Source organism: Cydia splendana, chromosome 7 (assembly GCF_910591565.1).
Source record: "Cydia splendana chromosome 7, ilCydSple1.2, whole genome shotgun sequence".
NCBI classification, from domain to species: Eukaryota; Metazoa; Arthropoda; class Insecta; order Lepidoptera; family Tortricidae; genus Cydia; species Cydia splendana.
In genome coordinates, this window is record NC_085966.1 from 14,739,047 (window position 1) to 14,762,749 (window position 23,703).

General features: G+C 37.4%; 1 protein-coding gene across 7 annotated transcripts in view; it reads left to right on the top strand.

Annotated features, from left to right (window-relative positions):
* Positions 1 to 23,703, top strand: part of LOC134792226 (uncharacterized) — a 38,902-nt gene that overhangs the window by 1,110 nt on the left and 14,089 nt on the right. For 6 of the 7 annotated variants that reach the window (XM_063763480.1, XM_063763479.1, XM_063763485.1 and 3 more), the window contains exons 2-8: positions 13,073 to 13,255; positions 19,546 to 19,686; positions 20,469 to 20,501; positions 21,710 to 21,892; positions 22,203 to 22,346; positions 22,926 to 23,108; positions 23,466 to 23,597. In XM_063763480.1, the coding sequence (XP_063619550.1) occupies positions 13,073 to 13,255; positions 19,546 to 19,686; positions 20,469 to 20,501; positions 21,710 to 21,892; positions 22,203 to 22,346; positions 22,926 to 23,108; positions 23,466 to 23,597 (999 nt within the window). The remainder of the gene's footprint in view (positions 1 to 13,072; positions 13,256 to 19,545; positions 19,687 to 20,468; positions 20,502 to 21,709; positions 21,893 to 22,202; positions 22,347 to 22,925; positions 23,109 to 23,465; positions 23,598 to 23,703) is intronic. The other variant, XM_063763478.1, reaches the window with a different exon arrangement.

Genomic DNA, 23,703 nt, shown 5'->3' on the forward strand with positions numbered 1-23,703 from the left:
ATGGCTGGTGACGTCAACAAAAACATAAACAAAACATTAGAGGGCAGTATTAGTTTATCTGATATCATGTCGATAAACTAAAGATCGTTTATTATTGAAATAAGATTATTGTTAACAAGTCAGCCTGTTCATGTCGCATCTGTTTCCTGAAGTCAATTGAAACATTCCAATGACTTCAAATAACCCACAGACATCTGGCCAATAGTCACGCGCGTTCGAAGCCCTTGCTTACAGTTTCAGTCATAAAACGTGTTGTTACAAAAATAGGCGCAGGTTGCCGAGTGTGTTTTACAGAAAAGACAATTAAGAAAATGTTCTGTACAACTGTTTCCTTTGGAAATCATCCAAAATCACGAAATGTTATCAATTTAGTTACTGGATTAATGAAAATAACGGCCGCGTTTTGTGAAGCACGCAGATATTTAGTGTAATTTTCTAAATTTTATTGAATTTTTCAGACATTAAGGCAAATACAGTTTATATCACTTGTCTTTAAAAAGTAGATACTCCTTTATTAATTAGTATTCACGTAATTCGCATAATAGAGTCATATACCTATACGTACATAGAAGCAAAGTCAGCAAAATACTCTTTTTTGGAGTGGACGTTGCTGCACTGCATTTGCTCTATAAGATTCAATTGTACCTACCTAATATACCTATACTACTGAATCAATTTCACATAAGGTAAGGTGGGGTAAGACTATCACCGGGGTAAGACTATCACTTGTATGGAATCCTCATACTGTTTTAAGCCAGTTAAATTAGATCCAAAAAAACGTTTTGGCAATTAATGCCCAGCAAGCTGGAAATCATTTTAGTACCTTCATGTGGTCCCGTCATTATAGCCAACTTTGCCTCCAGGGGAAACTTTGCCCAAAAAGACAATTTTAAACACGTTAATGTAGAAAAAATTAAAAATACTTATAGCCACCCTATAGAAAATAGGTTATATTTGTGACAAAACTAAACGTGCACAACTTGACTTGGGAATTTTCAGCGAGTTGTCAAATATAGGGTATATTTAGGCGGGTAAAAAAATTTTGAAAAATGAATGCAAGTAGAAAAAAATTGAGAACCCTTTGACAAATATTTCCGGGTTTCAGTTATAGTCGTACTGATTATGGAGCTTTTTTGCCGAAACGCTGCATTTTAAGATGGAAGCAAGACACTTTGCACGATGATAGTGGAGAAACGATTATTTTCGAAGCACCCGTAATTTCGTCCCTTAGGAGCCGAGAAATAGCGAGGTCTGTTAAAAACAGGAAAAAAAATATACACAAAATTATATTAAAGAAATATAGTGTTAGTGTAAAATTATAAAAAAAAAACCTTTGACGTTTTTTTTTTCAAATAGTGTCTTCCACATTGAAAAATGTCTGCAAATAAGTACTTAATAATAAAGTCAAACATATTTCTTATCAGAAACTGAAAACCGCATTATAATCGGTTAAGGAGTTTATAAGATTCATGTTCCAGAAGGCCTAGTTTTATTGACATGACGATTTATAATTAGTCACTACTTTGAAGTACTGTATTAAGTTCTAACTATTTTGTGCTTTTCTTATTAATATAAAACACACCTTTATATAAATATTTATACATATATCTACAAATTCATTAAAACAGTTATGAGGCATTGTGTTTAAAAGTAGGGCTAGTACTTTAATCCCTACCGAATATTGGGCAAATTAAAATTGTAAAGTTAGTAGGTACGTTAAAGTACGTATAATAACTTATATAGTTTTATAAAAATATTACATTTTCAATATAAAGTATATTTATCTGTAAAAATTGATCTACATTATATTCTCTTTTTTATTTCATCCTCTAGTTTAACCAGTTTAGCCAGTATGAATGAAGTTGAAGATGAATAATCTTTTTCTTGTAAATCTATCTATACATCTAGGTATACATATAATAAAGCTGAAGAGGGTAGAAAGTCTGTACATGGAAGATATTCGAAAAAAAGTTGGCTGGGGATACTTAGAATCGATAACAGAACACGTTTTTAGAATTTTTGTCTGTTTATCTGTCTATCTGTTTGTCTGTTTATTTGAACGCGCAACACGTGAAAACGGCTGAACGGATTTTGATGAAAACTTTACTAATCTGTCGAGAACATCCCCGGCCAGGTTATAGGCTATAAAAATTCAACCCCTAAAAGGGTACGAGTACGACTTTTTGAAGTCGGTGCCAAACCAACAAAAACACTATTTGCTGCCAATAAGAAAAAAAATACGAGTATGTAGTAGTACTTACAAGTCTTAATTAAGTGCAGCGTTCTTCGTTGCCTAAAATATCGATTCTCTAAAATTTTGGTTTGGCACCGCCTTCAAAAACTAAGTAATTACCCGGATGATTATTAATTTTCTTATTATTAGGAATTAATTACTTTTTGGCAGAAATTTGCTTTACGACGGGGTAGGGACTGGACACGTATAGGGGTGCCATATAAAAAAAAAATGTGCTTTTCAGTGGGTTGGTTTTTTGAAGGCGGTTCCCTTTTTATAAAAAGAAAATAAATTAAGTTATTTTATTATGGTTTTCTTTTTGTTTATTTTTATTTTTTTCATTATTTTTTTATCATTTTTTATTTTTACTTTTTAGTGATAGGTACTTCATTTATTTTAGGTTATGGGCTAAAATACTAGTTTGCTATCTTCTCCACTTAGTTTTGGGCTAGTAACTACCTACTAATGTTGGTGATGGTCTAACTCGATGATAATCGCGACAAAACATAATATGACGTTTCGGTGCTAAACGATTTGTATGTATATTGCTCCCACTTCCAGTCCCAGTCCGAGTCCGACTCCCACTCCCACTTCCACTATTTTATCTAAATCGGTTTCAGCAACTTAAATTTGTTGGTAGGTATACCGATAGCATCGCCACCTACCGGGTCCAATTGATTTTTCAAACCATCCATGTACTGTACACTAAATAAAACCTTCTCCAGAATGTAACACTTTTCTGAAAACCGCATTAAAATCGGTTCAGCCAAACGCGAGATAATCGCGAACAAACATACATACATACATACATACATACGGGTCAAACTGAAAACCTCCTATTTTTTTGAAGGCGGTTAAAAAAGAATATATGTTTTTTATTAGGTACTAAATATCAATGTTTATTACTTACTGCTTACTGAGAAAACTAAACCGCAGCAATCAACTTTTTGAAGCAAATCAAATTTGGTGATATACCGACAGCAGCGCTACCTACAGGGTCCAATAGTGATCTTGGGTACTGCTCTCACGAGTGCTCCCACAAGGGCCTGTCGGATGACAAAAACAGAGTGTGTCTATGTTGCATCAAACCTGAGTTCCACTAGGTACAGCCAAGGTTCAGCATCAGCTCTATCTTGGGTACTGCTCTCCCAAGTGCTCATCAAAGCGTGTCGGATGACTAAAAACAGAGCGTGTCTATGTTGCACCAAACCTGAGTTCCACTAGGTACAGCCAGGGTTCAGCATCAGCTCTATCTTGGGTACTTCTCTCCCAAGTGCTCATCAAAGCGTGTCGGATGACAAAAAACAGAGTGTGTCTATGTTGCACCAAACCTGAGTTCCACTAGGTACAGCCAAGGTTCAGCATCAGCTCTATCTTGGGTACTGCTCTCCCAAGTGCTCATCAATACGCGTCGGATGACCAAAACAGCGTGTGCGTATGTAGCACCAAACCTGAGTTCCACTAGGTACAGCCAGGGTTCAGCATCAGCTCTATCTTGGGTACTGCTCTCCCAAGTGCTCATCAAGACGCGTCGGATGACCAAAACAGCGTGGGCCTATGTTGCACCAAACCTGAGTTCCACTAGGTACATCCAGGGTTCAGCATCAGCTCTATCTTGGGTACTGCTCTCCCAAGTGCTCATCAAGACGCGTCGGATGACCAAAACAGCGTGGGCCTATGTTGCACCAAACCTGAGTTCCACTAGGTACAGCCAGGGTTCAGCATCAGCTCTATCTTGAGTACTGTTCTCCCAAGTGCTCATCAAGACGCGTCGGATGACCAAAACAGCGTGGGCCTATGTTGCACCAAACCTGAGTTCCACTAGGTACAGCCAGGGTTCAGCATCAGCTCAGATCTATGTATACTAAAACCTTCTCCAGAATGCAACAAACACTTTTCTGAAAACCACATCAAAATCGGTTTAGCCAAACGCTAGATAATCGCGAACAAATATACATATATACATACGGGTCAAACTGAGAACCTCCTTTTTTTTTGAAGTCGGTTAAAAAATCCCATCGCTTCTCTGTAAGAAATCCAGGATTGCCGCCTGGTTGGGACTAAAAGTAAAAATGTACAACTGTCTATCAAATTGCGTTTTATATATCGCGTTTTCAATAACATTCTAATAGAAGATATGATAAAGGTGACATTCAAGTGGGGCGACTGCAGCAGTATTATATAGGTACTCGATCTGTTGCAACGTTACTGCTGCGGCACTGTCAATTTTCGTGATAAAAGGATGTGACTGATTTCCATTCTCAGCTGTAATGCGGCAATGAACGTCACTCAATTTACCAAAAAAATTCAATGTAGTCTTGATGACCCTAGGGCGAGGGGGCACCATGGTCTAGAAATGCTTAGGGCATCAAAATATCTTAATCCGGCACTGGTCGTTTGCGGAGTCAAACGATTTTGGGACTCGCATTTTATACGCATTACCAAAATAAGTTTATAAATATATACTGTATTGAATTGGTCTTATTATCCTTTATTTAGATGTTTTATCCATTTAACGCATGAAAAATACAGCAAAACTCATATTTTAGGCCATTAAACTATGGTAACAGGTTTTTTCTAAAGTGACAACCCTAGCCTTTGTAAAATTCTTAGGTGAGTCTTGTATGGAAATGGCCAAAAACGAGCAATATTGCCCACCAAATTTATTCAAAAGTTTTTACACTTATCGCCAAGTTATTAACAGGAAACGGTAGGATTGCCCAAAACCTTTAAATGATCCTTAGACATCATCATCATACGAGCTGTATTTGAACACCAAATTGACGTGGGCAATGTTGGCGCCCCGGATATCTTTGTCCGCCCTCTAAAACGCCAAAAAAGTAGGTAAAAACATGATTAAAAATCTTTTTCTTCAATTAAACTGATGCGTTTGATCACTATGGAGTCCATAGTATGGACGTGCTGAGCAAAAAAAAGTCATATGATGTGATATATTGTTTTTGTGAAATTCGTGTTTTTTATTTTTAAAGCGGGCAATGTTGGTTATAATGACGGTCCTAAATGCGTATAATCCGAGTTTGCTCCTTCCCAGGAAGTGTAGATAAATTTTGGGAGCCTTGTAAGATACATTTTACATTGGATTGACTCGATGTAAAAGGAACCCACTATCAATTACAATGTCACTACTGTCAAGGTTGTTGTGGATCAGACACTGGTGAAAAATGTTTTCGGATTTTAACACGATTATACCAAAAAAAGCGGAAAAAGTGGCGGCCATTTTTTTATAATCTTTGTCTAACGAATTCATGTTAAGGTACCTTTCGTAGGTAGGTAGGTATCCTCAGATGTCCATTTTTATCATGATTAAGTAGAGCAAATTTTTCGTAGGACGTACTGTTTTTGAACTACAAGCAAAAAACTGAAAAAGAGCAAAAATTCTTCCACAACTGGAATGGAGCAAACTCGAATTACTTTAATTTTGAACCAAATGAAGGTACTCATGGAATTTTGTTCGTATTTTTATACATTAGTAGGTAAACAAGGTAACTCGTAAGAAACTAATTACTGTCACAAATGAGAGTTTTCAAAGAATGTTTCATCACAACAAGTGTCTGGATATACCTACATCAACACCACCTTGCATTTCATGTGGGCGGTTATGGAGCATCTGTGTGTACAAAAGTAGCTGTTTTATTGTCTTAATTATTTTGATATTTTACTACAATGTCTTGCCTTGGAATGTTATCTATACCAGAATAGGTAACAAGGTTCTGTGCAACCTTTCAGTTTGGATTTTGATATGAGCTTTTGTTGCCTACGGAGAACATAACATGCCTACCGTATTTAATTTGCATAGCCGTTAGAACGTATAGGTCATTAAATTTGAGCATTTGTTTGAATATCTTTTCGTGGACACAATAATTAATATTTATTATACAAAATCCCTATCAAATTATAGGAAATGCTATCAAAACCTACAATTAAGCCATTCGTCAATTGGTCGTGTTTTTACGAAAGAGTCAATATAGGAAATAAGACAGGACAATATTATAGTGAGTAAAGAAATCATAATGGGCATTATTCTTAATATTACTCGTAATTACAACCTAATACATAGGTAGGTAGTAGGTACCACATTATACGTTATGGACTATGGGGCATGTCAAATAAAATGAACAAAATGAGCAATAAAATCTAACGAAAAATTACGTACTTCTGCGTGTTCCAGCTTTGTATCTTCCAAACTCTGAATTGGTCGACGTCACAGCTATCTTTACTCTGTCCGTCCATCATTTCGCTTCGGTTAAAAATACCCAACACATTTGTAGTTATGCATTTCGTAGCATTACGCGTTTCTGACGTTTTTCTATATGAATCAGAGGACATTTAAAATAGCCGGGCATGTGTTTGCGTAATGTTCGTTGTTTCCGATGTAGGTATTGTTGGAAATAAAACGGCCACTGTAGGCCGGCCGACTTAATAAAATTTACTAAGTATGTACGACTTACCTAGTAAGGCGATGACTGATATAAATTAGCCTTCTGGGCGTTAGTTCATTCAGGGTAATTAAAGCAAGCCATCGTCTAACATGATTATGTGGTAGCAAATATTTTTTGCCACCGTGTATACTACGCTCTACCTAGCTCTCCGTTTGAGATAAGTAATTACATTAAGCGTCCCTTTTAATACCCTAACCTAACCTAATCGCTGTTTGGCTCTCTCCGTAAAAACCTTAGGTACTACTTGTTAGAATGATAGGCAAACAGCGATAACCATAACACGTAGAATCCGTCTATTTTCTAAGATAACTGCACCTTTGCAGCGACAAAGTATGGAGGTGCCACCGCTATAAACGTCATGCTATCATAGAAATTTGCAGTTTATACTGTACTGGCACTTCACAGTCTTTAGAATGATAGGCAAACAGCGATAACACGTAGAGTCCGTCTAGTTTCTAAGCTAGCCGAGCATCGACTTTCCAGCGACAAAGTGTAAAGGTGCCGCTATAAAAAATGTCATATTATTCTAGAAATCTGTAGTTTATACTCTACTGGCACTTCACACTTTTCTCAGTCTAGCTTGTCAAATCGGTGCAGGCTTGCAAAGTACGCTGGGACTGACTCTCTACGCGACAGGGCTACCGTCACGACAGGGTCTGAACTTATTCATTTCATCCTTGACATTCTTTGAGATCATAGTCTAATTTTTCTCAATGCTAATGTCAACGTAATCTAGCACCGAACGAAGACGCAGACGAACGTGTCGGGCCCGGCTCAGAATAGCGACGTGAAGGCTGAGAGCCTCAGATGTGTGCAGAGCTTTATTTTGATGATGTAAACATAAAGCGTCTGCAGACCGTGACCGTGTCACGGATCACGATCAACATTATTTGAAAGAACTATACACGGTGTAACATGAGTAAACCGAATAATTTTAACAGCGTATTCCTGATCATATTTAGAGACAAAAATGTCCTATAAACTTTTTTGAAATTCGCCTAGTTTCAGAGATATTATTAATTAAAATAAAAACAAGTTTTTATTGTTACATAGTGTAAAAGGCCTTTTTGATGGTGATGTTGCTGCTATGGGACGTAGTCTAAATATCCTTATTGATAGATGTCAAAAAGTGACAAGTAACACTTTGCAAAATGTAGTTTCTACGAAAAAAAAATGTAAAAATCAATATTAAGTGACAAGTTTACCAATAACATTTAAGTATTTTTTATATACAAATACATACAAAAAATGTATAAAATAAAACAAAAAAAAATTTTTTTTTGGCGAAATTGACCTAAACTCATATTACATTTTTTACTTCTTTTGACCTCAGAAAAACGTGGTTAAAATTATTCGGTTTCCTCATGTTACACCGTGTATAGATCATGTGTGCACTGTACAGGGTAGCATAGAAGCCCCCTGTTTATTGGCGGTAAATTATGGCAAATTTTAGTTTCCAATTTTGGCCACGAGATGACAGTCCCTTCAACGCGCGCGGGAACTAAAGGGCACCCTGCCTAATGAAGTTAAGTTTTCGATTTAGGCCACAATGAAGGACCCGATGACGGCAGTAATAGTAATCGCTGAGGCAGTAAAAGCCACGTTGGATTTGTTTACGTAAATCAGTGTTAGTAAACAGAAGTTTAAGTCGTTCCTATAATAACTTACATTACATCTGACTACATCATTCCGTTTATTACTGACATTACGAGTACATATGTTATTACTTCGAGTATAATAATTTCAACTTGACTCGTTATGGATTTTAGATTAAACGCAGCACCGCGACTATTAAAATCTACAACTTGCGTATCTGCTGTAACTATGAGTGAGATGAACTACCTACTCTACCTAGGTAACTTAAAGTTACGTAAAGTTGAAAACAAGCTTCTAACAATCATCCTCGTTTTACCTCATTTTCATTCACTGCTAAGCGCGTAGCCTTCGTATACGTTTTACTATATATGTTTTATTCGGTATGTAGCGAAAATGCGTCGTAGAGGTTCTCTACGACAATGTGTCACGATTCGCTAAGCATGACTTAGAGGTTAGAATAAAATAAGCCTAAACCTATTCAGCGCTCTGAAAGGAGGCCAATTCTAAGTTTTAAAATCTCAACTTGTTTTGATACGACCTTAATAAGATTCGCAGTGCATCTCTCACTACTAAATGTTAGATAGAACATTACGACTCCCAGTGTATTGCGCACGAATCAAATAATCTTAAGAGGTCATATCATATTAAAGAATTGAGTACTGAACGACGCTTCACACGTGAACTCAAAACGTTTTGCACAACAAAAGCATACTACTCGGTGAAAGAATTTTTGGATGAATGACTAAATATGTCGAAAGTCAAACCATGAATGAATATGTATAGGTATAATTATAACTTTCATGACATGTCATCTTTATTCAATGAAATTGTGTTCAAATTATGTTTAGTATAATTCATTAATCATTATATTTAATCTAACTTGCATTAAAGCGTAATTGACTTGTATATAAATGTAACATTCATTTAATATTATAATAATATGTTTGTTCCCCTAATTGTAAATTATGAATATGACGATGTACAATTAATACAAATAATAGTTATTTGTACAACAAGAGATCAAAGTTTGATATTTCTTCGAGTGCTTATTTTGAGTCCCGTGCAAGCGAAAGATTCTATAATAGATTCACGAGCGTAGCGAGTGAATCTAATTTAGAATCTTGAGCGTAGTAAGGGATTCAAAAGCGCACGAGATGTAAATAACTTTGATCTCGTGTAGTACACAAAATTTTTCACCCTAAGCAGTGAGAACATACCTAGAGGGACAGAGATAATAGAACCCAAGTATATCGAACTTGTATTAGACCCCGCATGTTGAAATGACTATAAAGGTCACTTGAATGTCATTTTGTCTCACTCAGTGAGCAAAATCGCATTTTGCTCACTGAGTGAGACACAATCAGTGAGCAAAATGCGATTTTGCTCACTGAGTGAGACAAAATGACCCAGTGAGCAAAATCGCATTTTGCTCACTGTTTTTAAGAAGCAAAGTACCCTTGTTCGAGCTGCTGAGGTGAAAAATATATTCTATTCTATTCTATTCTATTCTATTCGTATCAATATCAAAACCATTACAAAATTTAAAATCTGAATACCGTTCTACAGATTGTTTAAAATTATTACTACGGGGCTACGGCGTAGCACTCGTAGTGGACGGCGTACTTAGTCCTCGTAGAGCCCATAAGTCTGGAACGGCATTCGAATTTTAAACATCTGATCTTGATATGTAATGGATTATGTACACACATAGTCAACACACATATCATAAACCCTAACGAAACAACGCCAAGGAAATCTATTGCTTTTTTAGTTCTTTACCAAAATATATGCACAAACACGTACCTAGTTGGAACAAATGCTCAAAATGACCTAATCCAAGCGGCAGATTGGTCTGCAAGCCCTTACTTGTCGGATGCGGAAAGGAAACAGGTGGCCAAAGGCCATATAACCCTGCCCGGAAGCAGGAGAGCTGAGGCCGTGGCCCTCGGGTCAGAGGGTTCGGAGACCTAGGGGTCTCCGAACCCCCATTGGTGTTTATGGAATTCACCCTTGACCTTAGAGGGGTGAGCTCTTAAAGGCGACTCTTGTTATTAAATGCTCTAAGCCCTCACGTATTAGACATTAGACCCCACTATAGTCATGCTTGTTATGAAGAAAAAGCTGCACTTTAGGAGGAAAGCAAGCCGCTTTGCACGATGATAGTGGAGGCCCATCTAAACATTTTTTTTCGAAGAACCAGTAATTTCGTCCTTTAGGAGCCGAGGTGAAGCGAGGTCTGCTAAAAACAGAAAAATAAATCTACAAGTTTCACGGATCATCCGATTTCGTTAAATTTGGTGTCAATTGAAAGAAAAGTACATTTTTTATTATTAAAAAAATAATAACAAAATATTTTTATACAAAAATAGTGTGAAAAGATTGATAAACTATTTTTTTCTTTTACGGTTTATTTGTGCAAATAGTGTCTTCCACATTGAATAATGTTTAGAAAAAAGTACTATACCATAAAATTAAACACATTTTTCATAATATACTGAAAACCGCATCAAAATCGGCAAAGCAGTTTATGAGATCCATGTTTCAGAAGTTGGCTTAGTTTTATTTATTTATTTTATAGACCAAGAAGCACGTAAATCATAGTAAATTATAAGTATCTTGTGGGTATTTACTTTATCTATTTAAAAAAAAATGTGTATATATTCACAAAAAAACCGGCCAAGTGCGAGTCGGACTCGCGCACGAATGGTTCCGTACCATTATACGCAAAAAACGGCAAAAAAATTGCGTTTGTTGTATGGGAGCCCCACTTAAATATTTATTTTATTCTGTTTTTAGTATTTATTATTATAGCGGCAACAGAAATACATCATCTGTGAAAATTTCAACTGCCTAGCTATCACGGTTCATGAAATACAGCCTGGTGTTTACCAGTTCTGTCCGTTTGCACAGAAGGACGGACGGGCAGCGGAGTTTTAGTAATAGGGTCCCGTTTTTACCCTTTGGGTACGGAATCCTGAAAAGGTCTATTCGCCGTCATTCGTACTTGGCTCACATGGTACGCTGCATGCAAGGTATGTTTGTGAAGTGCAGCTTGAGTTGAGGGAAGGTTAGTTCCAAGTTTGTTCTTTACTGTAAAAAACCGTTCAGTGCTCTGCATGTGCATCATACAATTTAATGAAATGGTTTCTAGGGGTTCAAATAAGCTTATAAAGGCAGGTAATTCAGGATGCTACTGGACGCTGGACATCCGACAGTCGTGTTGGAGTCTCAGGGCCTAAATTGACACTGCTTCCGTGAGCGCGAAAACACAGCCTCATTTGTGATGCGACGTGTGTAAGCACACTTGCCCCTTCACACCTCAGGCGCCAGGGCGCGTCGGAGCAGCCGCCGAAAACGCAGCAAAACTTAAACGAGCGAAATATTCCAATTTGGAGCCTGCCTACGAATTTGTACATACGAGTAGGTACTAGTAGCCGTAGAGACAAGCGGCTCTTACTGTGCTGAGGCAAAAAAAAAACTATCAATAAGTTAGGACATTGATGCCTAGGTACGTGAAAAAAAGGGCGACCCCAGGGTCGGCGCATCTTTAGTGCAAGACACATCGTTAGCCACACAGCGAAGCAACGCGAGCAGCGTTATAGGCACGAGTTCATCGGAACCATCTACTGCAAAAGTACTGCAAGTTCCCGGCCCTAATTCTGCATCCAAAAAGGAGTCAAACAGGATGATCGACCCACTATGCCACTATCTCCAAAGCTGTTTACCTCTTGCCTACAGGAAATCGTCCAGAAGCTGGTGGCTAAATGGTAAACAATGGGCATTGACGTCGGCGAAATAAGGTTGACATTGACAAAGCTGCGTTTTTCCGACGACATATAGTCTTGTTTTCCCCCACACTGCACCTCATTTAGAGAAAATGTTAGAAGACCTTAGACCAGCCAAGTCTTGAAGTCGGATTGGAAATGAACAGGACAAAAACCCAGTCAATGGCGTGAGGCGTAGGGTCACGGTAGATGGGCAGGATATACAATTTCGTTGACGAATACACCTGCTTGGGCGAGATAACATCCTTCGATAATAAGCAGTCCAAGGAAATCGATCGTCGCATCGAAAAAAGCCTGGAAGAGTTTCTGGTCCACGAAGGGCCATCTTCCACTGGCATCAAAACACGAACACTTCAACATGTGTATCCTTGCTTATCGTAACAACCTACATCGCATAAACTTGGTCATTAACAGAAGCAAAAGTCTCGTCTAAGGAATATGACAGTACTATCGCCAAGTAAATAAAACTTAGCCAAATTCTAAAACTTGAATCTCATAAACGGCTTAACCGATTTTGATGCGGTTTTCAATATACGATAAGAAGAATATACTATTTGCAAAAATAAAGTGTAATAGGAAAAAATAGGTTTTCAATTTTTTTTACATTATTTTTGTATTGACATATTTTGTTTTAATTTCGAAATCGGAGGATCTGTAAAACTTGTCGATTTTTTTTTCTGTTTATAATAGACCTCGCTTCACCTCGGCTCCTAAAGGACGAAATGACTGGTTGTTCGAAAAAAAATGTTTTAATGGGCCTCTACTATCATCGTGCAAAGCGGCTTGCTTTCCTCCTAATGTGCAGCTTTCGGGCAAAAAAGCTTCATAACCAGTAAGACTAACTAGTCCTAATCAGAACGCCTACCGCAAACCACACTTACGTACGAATTTATAAGAGCGACAAAGAGGCAACACGTCGACCGTGGTTCGCGGTAGGCCCTTTTATATTTAGAGGAAGGTTGTGAGTTGTGACTCACGTTTTATCAAATCACCAACAGATGCAAGAAGCTGCGTGACATGTGACAAAGTGCTAGAAGAGCTAGAGAAGATAGACGACGACACAGACACGTTCGGGGTGGACTTCGTCAAGATCAACGACAAGAGGCTCGCCAAGCAGTATGGCATCACGAAATTCCCCGCCCTCACGTACTTCCGTGAGAAGGAACCGATCATTTACGAAGGTTAGTTTTTACACACTTTTATTTAGCATCTCCATCTACATCAGGCTTCGGTCCAGTCAGATTCCATTAAATATGTTTGCTCATCTGATGAGAAAAGCAGAGTCGCCCAACTGCGATATCTGCGACTCTGTCGAGGATGTACAGCACTTCCTAATGGAATGTGTTCGGTTCGGACTCGAGACAACTATTTGAAGCTAGGGGTTATGCAGTAACTGATATTGGGGTTTTTCACTCGATATTGGCGGAACCCCTGTCTGAAACTGCGAAATTCGTGTATAGTTTTTTTTTTATATCGAGTAACACCTGAATGTAGAGGCCTAACGGAGCTGACATGTCTCATTGATAAAGGCTTCTTTTAAAAATGTAGATAAAAAAAATTACTATATGTGCTTCAAATCTCGTAACTTAAATTTTAACAACTTCCCGGTGTCTTATTGGGCTGAAATTTGGCATACTTCTTTATATCCGATGGCAATGCAATAATATACGTACTAATGGTGCTGATCTGATGCCACAGAACTAGGATGAAGCAGTCAGAACTAGAAGATAGCCAAAGACCCAAAGTAACTCTTCAATGGGTAAACATAAAAATATTGAGTTTAAGCTCATTAGAACGATCTCGAGAAGCACTTGATAGACATGCAAAGAAGAGATAGTACAGTCGGCGATAAAAGTGTGTACCAAAAATATTTTTTCATATCTCATGCTCTGAAAGTGGGTCGTTGTTGTTCTAAAAGGTGCGCAGAAAGTGATATGTTTATGCTCTAGCGCAGAAAAGTGGTGTACTCCTCTGCGTCCCCGTCCCATGAACAAGTGGGTGGAAATAAAATGGAAAAATAGGGTCTTTATTTCCTCGCCTGTAACAATTGGTAATTGATTAATTTTACTAATCCCACGTTGATCCTCTTTTTATAAAAAATGATATAAGTAAATTGTTAAAAACAAATTATTCTTGATTTCTTTCGTTGAATTCTATTTACTCGATTTCATAAGGCGGGAACCAAAAGGAATACACCAAAAATTTTTTTTAAACCTTACACTTGCGTAAATGAGCAAAGGCAGAATCTTATACAGCCACAGTTAAACGTTTGTACGATATTAAATTGGTTTTTAAAGTTATTTCGCACAATATTCATGAAAATAAAATAAAATACAAGATAAAAAATTCTTATATTATTAATTAAATTGTTATTTAATATTTAAAATACTTTTATTATGTTATTACGTGGTACGGCGCACCAAGGTCGCGGTGCGGTCCGGTAGTCTGTTGCGGCTTTTAGAACGAAAAAGTATAAAATTAAAAAGTAAGAGGCAATCCCGCTGATTTTCATACTATAATGAACAAATCATTTTAAAATTACTGCAGTTTGTTAAAAAATGTGTGTTTTCGTAAATATTGCAATCTAAATGATTTTCGCTAGGGGTTATTAATCTTCACACATGTAAAGTCTCCGATTGCAAGTAAGTCCTAAGGAAAAAAATCATGGCCGTAGGTCTATTGGGTACTTCAATTACTGATTTTGCGAAATTGCCTTGTCTTGTTTGGTTTCCTCGCATTCGATATGAAAAGTAGAGTGTTTAACTCGGGTGAAAGGCACCATTTCCGTCTCGGACTATTGGCGCTCTCACTGCGTTCGAGCGCCAAAATACCTCGACAGAAATGGGTGCCTTTCAACCCTTGGTTAACAATCTACTATTGACGGTCACTTGTTATAATTACAAGCTCTTATTTACATAGTTTCACCTGTCCCGTTGTCTGTAATCAAAACTTGCAAGTTAAAGACCCACTTCCCGGTTTCCGATGAAGCTGAAAATATGCATACATATGTAAGTCGCGTGACAATGCAATATTATGGTACCATCGAGCTGATCTGATGATGGAGACTGGAAGTGGCCATAGGAAACTCTGTGATAAAGCAACGCAACCTAATTGTGTTTGGGGTTGTTAGAATTGTCTAGATGAGTATTTAGTTGCCAGTGGAAAGAAAAGTACAGTCACCGATAAAAGCTAGTAGGTACCAAACATAAAATTTAAAGTTCATGTTATTTTCGTCGTCAAGAAAATTTGCCAAACGATAAATCAAGGAACCCAAAAAATGTCGAACATCAAATACCTCAGACGTCTTACCATGTCAAGTACCTACCTTCAATCAGGAGTGATAGTTGTGGATAAATTGATGATTATAATGTGTTATCCTGATAGAGATGATACTATTTAACCTACATAGGGAGTTTCCAAAAGTAATTTGTAAGAAAAATCAATTCAACTTTGCTTTTACTTTTAAAATTAAAGTAGATGTAGCGCGCAAGCTTTCTAATCTTTCTGATTATACTTAGACGTTTGTCGAATGTTAAATCAAAGATTGATGTGACCCAAAAGCGCCAGGCGCTAAAAACAAATTAAATAAAAGAATAGCTACGCGACATTGTAAAAGTTATTTACGCAGATAGCGATTTGTAAAAAGACCGTGTGGGCGTACAGGGAGTCTTGAATGCGGAAAATATCTTATTTATTTTAATAGTTATGACAATGGTTCCAATCCAGCTGAGAAACATACCGCACAGTAAATTCGCACCGCAATACGAGCGTTTATACTGAGGTTCTACCGTGAATATCGAAAATCGAAATTTCGTTATAGCCTATCTGTCGCTCAAATATGCAAGAGCGATTGAGTGGCAGAACTGGCAGATAAGTACTTATTTAGGTAATGAAATTTCAATTATCGGTGTCTGCGGTTACCGACCGTTATCATATCTTTAACGGATTACGGTGTTCTCAGACATCAGTGTTGGGCATTCAAGAATAAAATCATTATTTGAATAAGAATTTGTAGGAATAAAATCATCTCGATTTTATTCCCGTCAAAAATATTCAAATAATTTTGGTCGGGAATAATTCGTATGAGAAAAAATTGAATGAGAATAACATATTCTTAATCAAATAAATATAATCATGATTTTTATTCGAAATAATATTCCACGAATAAAAATGTGGTCTGGGTACCGTATAGGTACTAATTACGTATAATAGTTAGGTAGATGTAATAGTAGTTAGTCTCTTGTCTAATTGATACCCATTTTATGGAATAAAATCTTACAAATTGACTATCGCATAGTTTCAGTAACCGTATTATTTTTAATTTACTAACCAAATCATTAGGTTCAATTTAGCTCGTCTAGGGGCCTAGCCAAGATGCCAATCGCTTGCGCTCCGACAACGAAGCGCTTTCTGTCTCTATCACTCTTACATATTAGTGCGATAGAAAGCCAGAGATAGCGTTTTGTTGTCGTAGCGCAAACCATTGGCATGTTGGCTACGCACTCAAGGTGCCTAGCCAAGATGCCAATTTTTGTTTTTAATTAATAACCAAATCATTAGGTAAATTTTGCTGTTCTGAGGGCCTAGCCAACATGCCAATCGCTTGCGCTCCGACAACGAAGCGCTTTCTGTCTCTTACTCTTACATATTAGTGCGGTAGAGAGACAGAGATAGCGTTTCGTTGTAGTAGCGCAAACGTTTGGCATGTTGCCTACGCTTCCAAGGTGCCTAGCCAAGATGCCAATTTTTTATTTTATTTTAATAACCAAATCTTTGGGTACAATCAGTTCTGGGGGCCTAGCCAACATGCCAATCGCTTGCGCTCCAACAACGAAGGTCTTTCTGTCTCTATCACTCTTACATATTAGTGCGATAGAGAGACAGAGATAGCGTTTCGTTATCGTAGCGCAAACGTTTGGCATGTTGGCTACGCTCCCAAGATGCCTAGCCAAGATGCCAATTTTTGCTTTTATTTTAATAACCAAATCATTAGGTAAATTTAGCTGTTCTGGGGACCTAGCCAACATGCCAATCGCTTGCGCTCCAACAGCGAAGCGCTTTCTGTCTCTATCACTCTTACATATTAGTTCGATACAGAGGCAGAGATAGCGTTTCGTTGTCGTAGCGCAAACGATTGGCATGTTGGCTACGCACCCAAGGTGCCTAGCTAAGATGACAATTTTTGTTTTTAATTTAATAACCAAATCTTTGGGTACAATTTAGCAGTTCTGGGGGCCTAGCCAACATGCCAATCGCTTGCGCTCCAACAACGATGCACTTTCTGCCTCTATCACTCTTACTTATTAGTGCGATAGAGAGACAGATACCGTTTCGTTGTAGTAGCGCAAACGATTGGCATGTTGGCTAGGCCCCCAGAACAGCTACATTGTACATAATGATTTGGTTATTAAATTAAAAACAAAAATTGTCATCTTGGCTAGGCACCTTGGGTGCGTAGCCAACATGCCAATCGTTTGCGTTACGACAATAAAACGCTCTCTCTGACTCTCTATCGCACTAATATGTAAGAGTGATAGAGACAGAAAGCCCTTCGTTGTTAGAGCGCAAGCTATCATATTGGCTAGGCCCCTAGAACAGCTAAATTGTACCCAAAGATTTGGTTATTGAATTAAAAACAAAAATTGGCATCTTGGCTAGGCACCTTGAGTGCGTAGCCAATATGCCAATCGTTTGCGCTATGAGAACGAAACGCTATCTCTGTCTCTCTCTCGCACTAATATGTAAGAGTGATAGAGACAGAAAGTGCTTCGTTGTCGAAGCACAAGCGATTGGCATCTTGGCTAGGCCCCCAGAACAGCTAAATTTACCTAATTATTTGGCTATTAAATTAAAAAGAAAAATTGTCATTTTGGCTACGCACCTTAGGTGCGTAGCCAACATGCCAATCGTTTGTGCTACGACAACGAAAGGCTATCTGTCTCTCTATCGCACTAATATGTAAGAGTGATAGAGAGAGACTATACGCAACTCTACGGAGCGTTAACGTTTGGCATATTGGCTAAGCACCCTGATCGGATGATAGAACTAGATAGTATATAGCGGAACTCGTCAATGTGTACTGTACCTAAACTAAAGTGACAAATATCAATTCAATCCGAGTTTTAAATAGAAGGCTGAAAATCAACTTACAAAATATGTATAACCGATTGTACTACAAAAATTAACTTAATTCTAAATAACATTTTAATTGAATAAAACCTTATTTAGAATAGTCTCACTTCTAGAATAATTATTCTGTTTTTTATTCCGCATTTAAAATAAAAGTCACATGATTTATTCATCTTAATTTTATTCTAAAATAACTAGTGCAAGAATTATTCTAATTCAAATCGATTTGAATAAGAATAAAATTTCTATATTTATTCTTATTCTTATTCAAGTTAATTTTTGCCCAACTCTGTCAGACATGTGTAATAAATAACTATATCAAACACCTAATACTATATTTACCTATATCAAACACTATTAAGTTCAAATCTAAATGGAACAGCTATAGCATTGATTATTTTCCGAAAATTTATGAAACTCAAGACGCTTTAAATGAATTCACAGCCGACATCTTCAAAGGCGATCGTTAAAAAAAGTATCTCGATGACTAACGTGACTGATGTGACAAATATTTATAAAGATATGTTTTAATTTGTCACATTTGAAAAACCACAAGTCTAATAATAATTGGACTCAGAGGTAAAACATACGATGGTAGATTAGTTTCAGGAGACTAACCCATGATTAAATATTTAACCAGAATCAACTTGATGTAATAGGAACAGCATGAGAAAGCTAATAAGGTCGTATTACGAAAGCAACGTAACGATGATGTCACAAATTTCTTCCACTTATGCTGCCAATCATTAAAATTCTTTTTCTCAAAAATGGACGGCAAAGTCGACTTTGCCGTTTAAAAAATAGGTTGCGAAGCGCGTAGTTTATGGTCAGTCAAAAATTAAAAAGTTAAAAACATTGCAGTCTCGATTTTGGGACTGCAATGTTGCATACAAATTCCATTATTTGTCGAGTTCCAAACTTTTTAAAAGTTGAAATGGCCATATCAAATGAAGGCACAGGCCCATTAAACAGCCAAACAGATGATTAGTACCGCGACTATTTAGCTGTCTCAAATAGGTTGGCGTATTTTCGGCAGAAAAATACACTTTTATTTTTTTATTAAAAAAATAAAAAGGCGGCAAAGCTAATTTTTTCAATTGTTTCTACTTTTTTCTGTGAAAATATATACGTAAGAAAGTTGCTTTTGTAAAATATTTCTATGATATTTATATTTCTTGCACCATTTTTGAGAAAAGCTTATTATATATGACTCGGCTGGAAGGCTACTTGCTGGCTTCGGATTCAATTAAACGGACTCCCAAGGTCGTCCGTTTAAAACGAATCCTCAGCCTGCAAGTAGCTACTTCCGAGCCTCGACAATAATGTACTATTAAATTTCCAGGAGATCTCATGGACGAAGAAAGCGTCCTGGATTTCCTGACGAGTTTAGAAGCCATGGACCTTCCGGACCGGATAGAGGAGGTAAACCAGAAGATTCTGTCCAAGATCATCGAGGACACGGATTACGTTGCTGTTCTCTTTTGTGAGTATACGCGTGGAATGAGGGTTTTCGTCTTCGTCCACTTATCAGCTATCGTGATAAAAGCAATTTCTCAACTAACATTACGCTCCTTTGAAATTAAAGTGATCTCTAAAAATACTTTACTAAGTATAACATGTCAGGTGGGTGCATTAATAGCAAATGAGTTTCTTGCGTGTACAGATGCATAATAATGGGTGTAATTTTGGCGATAAAAACTACCCACTAGGTACTTTAACGGCTCAAGGCAAAAATCTCGGGCTCAAGTTTCAAACAGTGTTTATCTTAGTTTTCTTCTCGAGCTTGTATTTATATAGGGGCTTGTAAAGGAATTGTTTCATGAGCTATAATTTATTAGTACATTGTGATACAAAGTGTGCTACGTTGGTCATATCACACGAGGCCATATTGTGCGCGCCAGCTGTAAGCGAGCGCTCAATAAGAAAGCCGACGTGTGTAAATGACCAATACATACGCGTTTCATACGAAGTTTTTCAACAAACATGCGAGGAAATTTTTTTTTAAAGCTGCATGCAAGATGTACTTATTTGATTTTTATACGGAATTAAAAATATCCCGAGCGATTTTAACTAATAAATAATTAACTCACTTTGGGTTCATTGGAGCGTTATTATAAATACAGTACTGTACAGTAGTAGTAATTGTAAATGTCTTTCAATTGGAAGCTATGGGAACAGGGGTACGCCATTCTATCTCTAAGCGTACTGTGGTTTTCTGTACTTGTACATTGTGGCGTTGGTTTTTACTGTGTTTTTGTGGCGTAGGTCCTGACCACAAAAGTTGCGGCCCATCGAACAGTAAGTAAGATTCTAGCTGGCGGCATGTTCCTTTTATGTTCGTGTGGCATAACTCTTCTCGCTTTGTAGAATGTTTTTCTGTAATTTTATGTTTCAGCCGTGCTTTCGCTTCAGCGAAACTAGATTGGCCGTAAGGGAAAATCTTTGGTTAAAATGTTAACTAATTAATAATGAATCATAGGATAAATTAAAACACAGACGATAATTCAATATTTAGGTACGTACCTGTAATCCTCATTACAATAATTTCATCTGCTATAATTATAAGAACTAAAGCCCACAATTTGGTCACAAAAGCATCGGCCCTGGTTATCAAAATTTTATTATCCTACAATTTGAACTAAAATTATTACTAGCTCTTGAAATTAAATTTACTTCTGAACAGAAAATCGACGCCTGTACCTGAAGAGAACACATATTTCTTCTGTTTTTCTAAAGCAAGCTACTATTTAGCTACTTGAAATCGCCAAACTATTAATCCAGTCTAGTCTAACGGGAAGAGTAGAATCAAAAACGCGTTTGCATTATCGGGCCGAGTGGCGAGCTATTTCAGAGCTTCTATTTCCGACGTTGGCCGCCGGGATTGACGGCCCCACCGACCTGTCACGCACCGGACTACAACTACAACGGACTATTCAAACCCCATTGTCTCATCAAACACCCCGAACCAACCCAAATCTTCGTCGGTTTTAGAATTGACCTTGACCTAAATATGTGATGGGAGCGGACGGCATGTCACAAATTGTTTACGCTCACCTATTTATATACTCGAGACCATGCAGAGAAATATGGCCGAGGTCGAGATGCACATTTGTGTAATAATACAATTTGAATAGAAACAGAAAATGTGGTAACAGTTTTAGTGAAACCCCAACGCACTTTATATGTTTAGCGGTTAGAATCCAGACACCTTGTTATATTATAGTCACATAGCACTTAGTCGACCCCGCTTTATATTATACTTATGCGAATCGGAGGATGCCTGACCTGAGGCATCCATACTGCACGACACACGCTTCATATGCACACACGATTAAAACACCTAATTTTCCAATAACACACAACACTCATCTTTAGTTTTGAGCATTGCATACAATAATAGCACTGCTTTAGAATCCTCGGAGCATGGAGGTATGCAAACAGATGTACACATAATAATTTTTAAACCGATAATCTTAAAGTTGAAATATCCCGTCATGGCGTTTCAGACAAGCCCGAATGCAAGAAGTGTGCGAAGGCGCTTCAAGAACTGGAGAACATTGATGATGAAGCTGACCAGCTGGGAATCGGGTTCGTCAAGATCCACGACGAAGAACTAGCCGAGGAGTACAGTCTTGGAGAGCTGCCAAGACTGGTGTACTACAGGCATGAAATACCAATTATCTATGAAAGTGAGTCACAGAGCTTTTTATGGATTAGTTACGATGGTTACGACATGGACGGATGCATCATATGCACGCCTTGGCAGCATTCCGCATAACATAATTTGCAGTAATCATACCAGTGTCTTGCCATTCGTAGCATTGATTGATAATTTGTCATTTATTAAAAATAGATGTTATAGATCAATATTCAAAAAGTCTATATTTTTTTAATTATCTATTTTTGTCTGCATTTAGTTGTTATTATTTTCATAAAGGGTAAAGCGTGGTAAAGCTAATAAAATTCACACTGTATTCAAACGTGACATTGTAATTTTAGGTGAGTTGAGCAAAGAGGAAGATGTCCTGGAGTGGTTGATTGCCAACAAGTCCACCGGTGACGAAGAAGATGTGATCGAAGACGTCACAGCCAAGACCCTCAACACCCTCATCGGCAACGTGGATAACCTTGTTGTTGTCTTCTGTACGTATACGGTTTTTAACTAAATCTACAAGCTCAACTATAGTCCATTCCTTTTAACGACTTTTTTAAAGGTGTTTTTTCATCTCTTCAGTCCCAGTATGGTACTTATCTATTTATTTATTAAAACTCGCCAGTTCCTTTTTATAGTCAGCCTTCTTAGCTAACTAATAGGAATAAAACAAAACAATCAATCATACCATACGTACGTGTTCTAAAAATACATTTACACTCGCTTCAAAGGAGAAAATGTGGGTTACACTTGTAAATGACGTCAAACGCGAAATTATATCTTTCACGAAAATAGGTTACGGTTCACTTGCAACCTTGAACCATTTCATGCTGGTGAAATTGTAAGATCTTCGGCAGTATGTATGCATTAAAATGGTTTAGTGGTATTTTCACTTCACATATTCCATTTCCCATTAGTAATATTTACTTACCAAAAATCTGACTCAGCTTAATTATCTGAAAAAAGATTTTTAGTTCTTTTTAGATCTTTCAGTATCTAGAAAGAACTAAAAATCTAGTAGTAGTATCTGTATTCTGTCTTTCAATCAAATAAATACAATATTTTCCCAGATGACCACGGTGACGAGGAATCAATGACAGTCCTTGGCGAGCTCGAAAACATCGATGACGACTGCGACCGCCACGGCATCCAGTTTGTCAAGATCGACGACGCCAAGGCCGCCGACTCCTTCGGCATCGACAACATTCCCTCCATCGTCTACTTCGAGAAGCAGATCCCCAACGTTTACGACGGTAACAATAATATCTCGAATAGACTTGTTTGCAATAAAAGTCTTTCAAAATAAAGAACTGTGTTTACATAGATTTTATTACTGTTCATGTTTTCACCTGAAAATATCGCAGCATCTACTTGTATGTTTGAACATAAAACTGGGTTGCGAGGAGTTTTATAGGTCTTATTTTGAAAGATGTTAAACACTAAACACTTCTAGATTTATAAACTTCCTTAGTTTCTTTCTTCAGATTTCTATTCTATATATATTTAGAATCAACATCAAGTAACTTGATTGATGTGAAGTACTCCTTATTGTTACTAGGTTCTCCCTTGTAAACTTTTGAAATGTCGTCTATAATACACAATATTTCCAGGTGATCTTGAAAACGAGGAAGAAATCCTGGAGTGGCTGGTCGGTCAGCTGGAGAAGGACGAGATCGAGGACGTCACCGACGAAATGCTGGACAAGTTGATCAAGGACGGGAAAACCGTTGCCGTGCTATTCTGTAAATTCACACTATACAGCTTTCAACAAATGCAACATCTAATAAAATCCGTTTCCAGAGCAGTTTGAATGTGGATATGATTTTTAACACCAGACTGACGACTAGA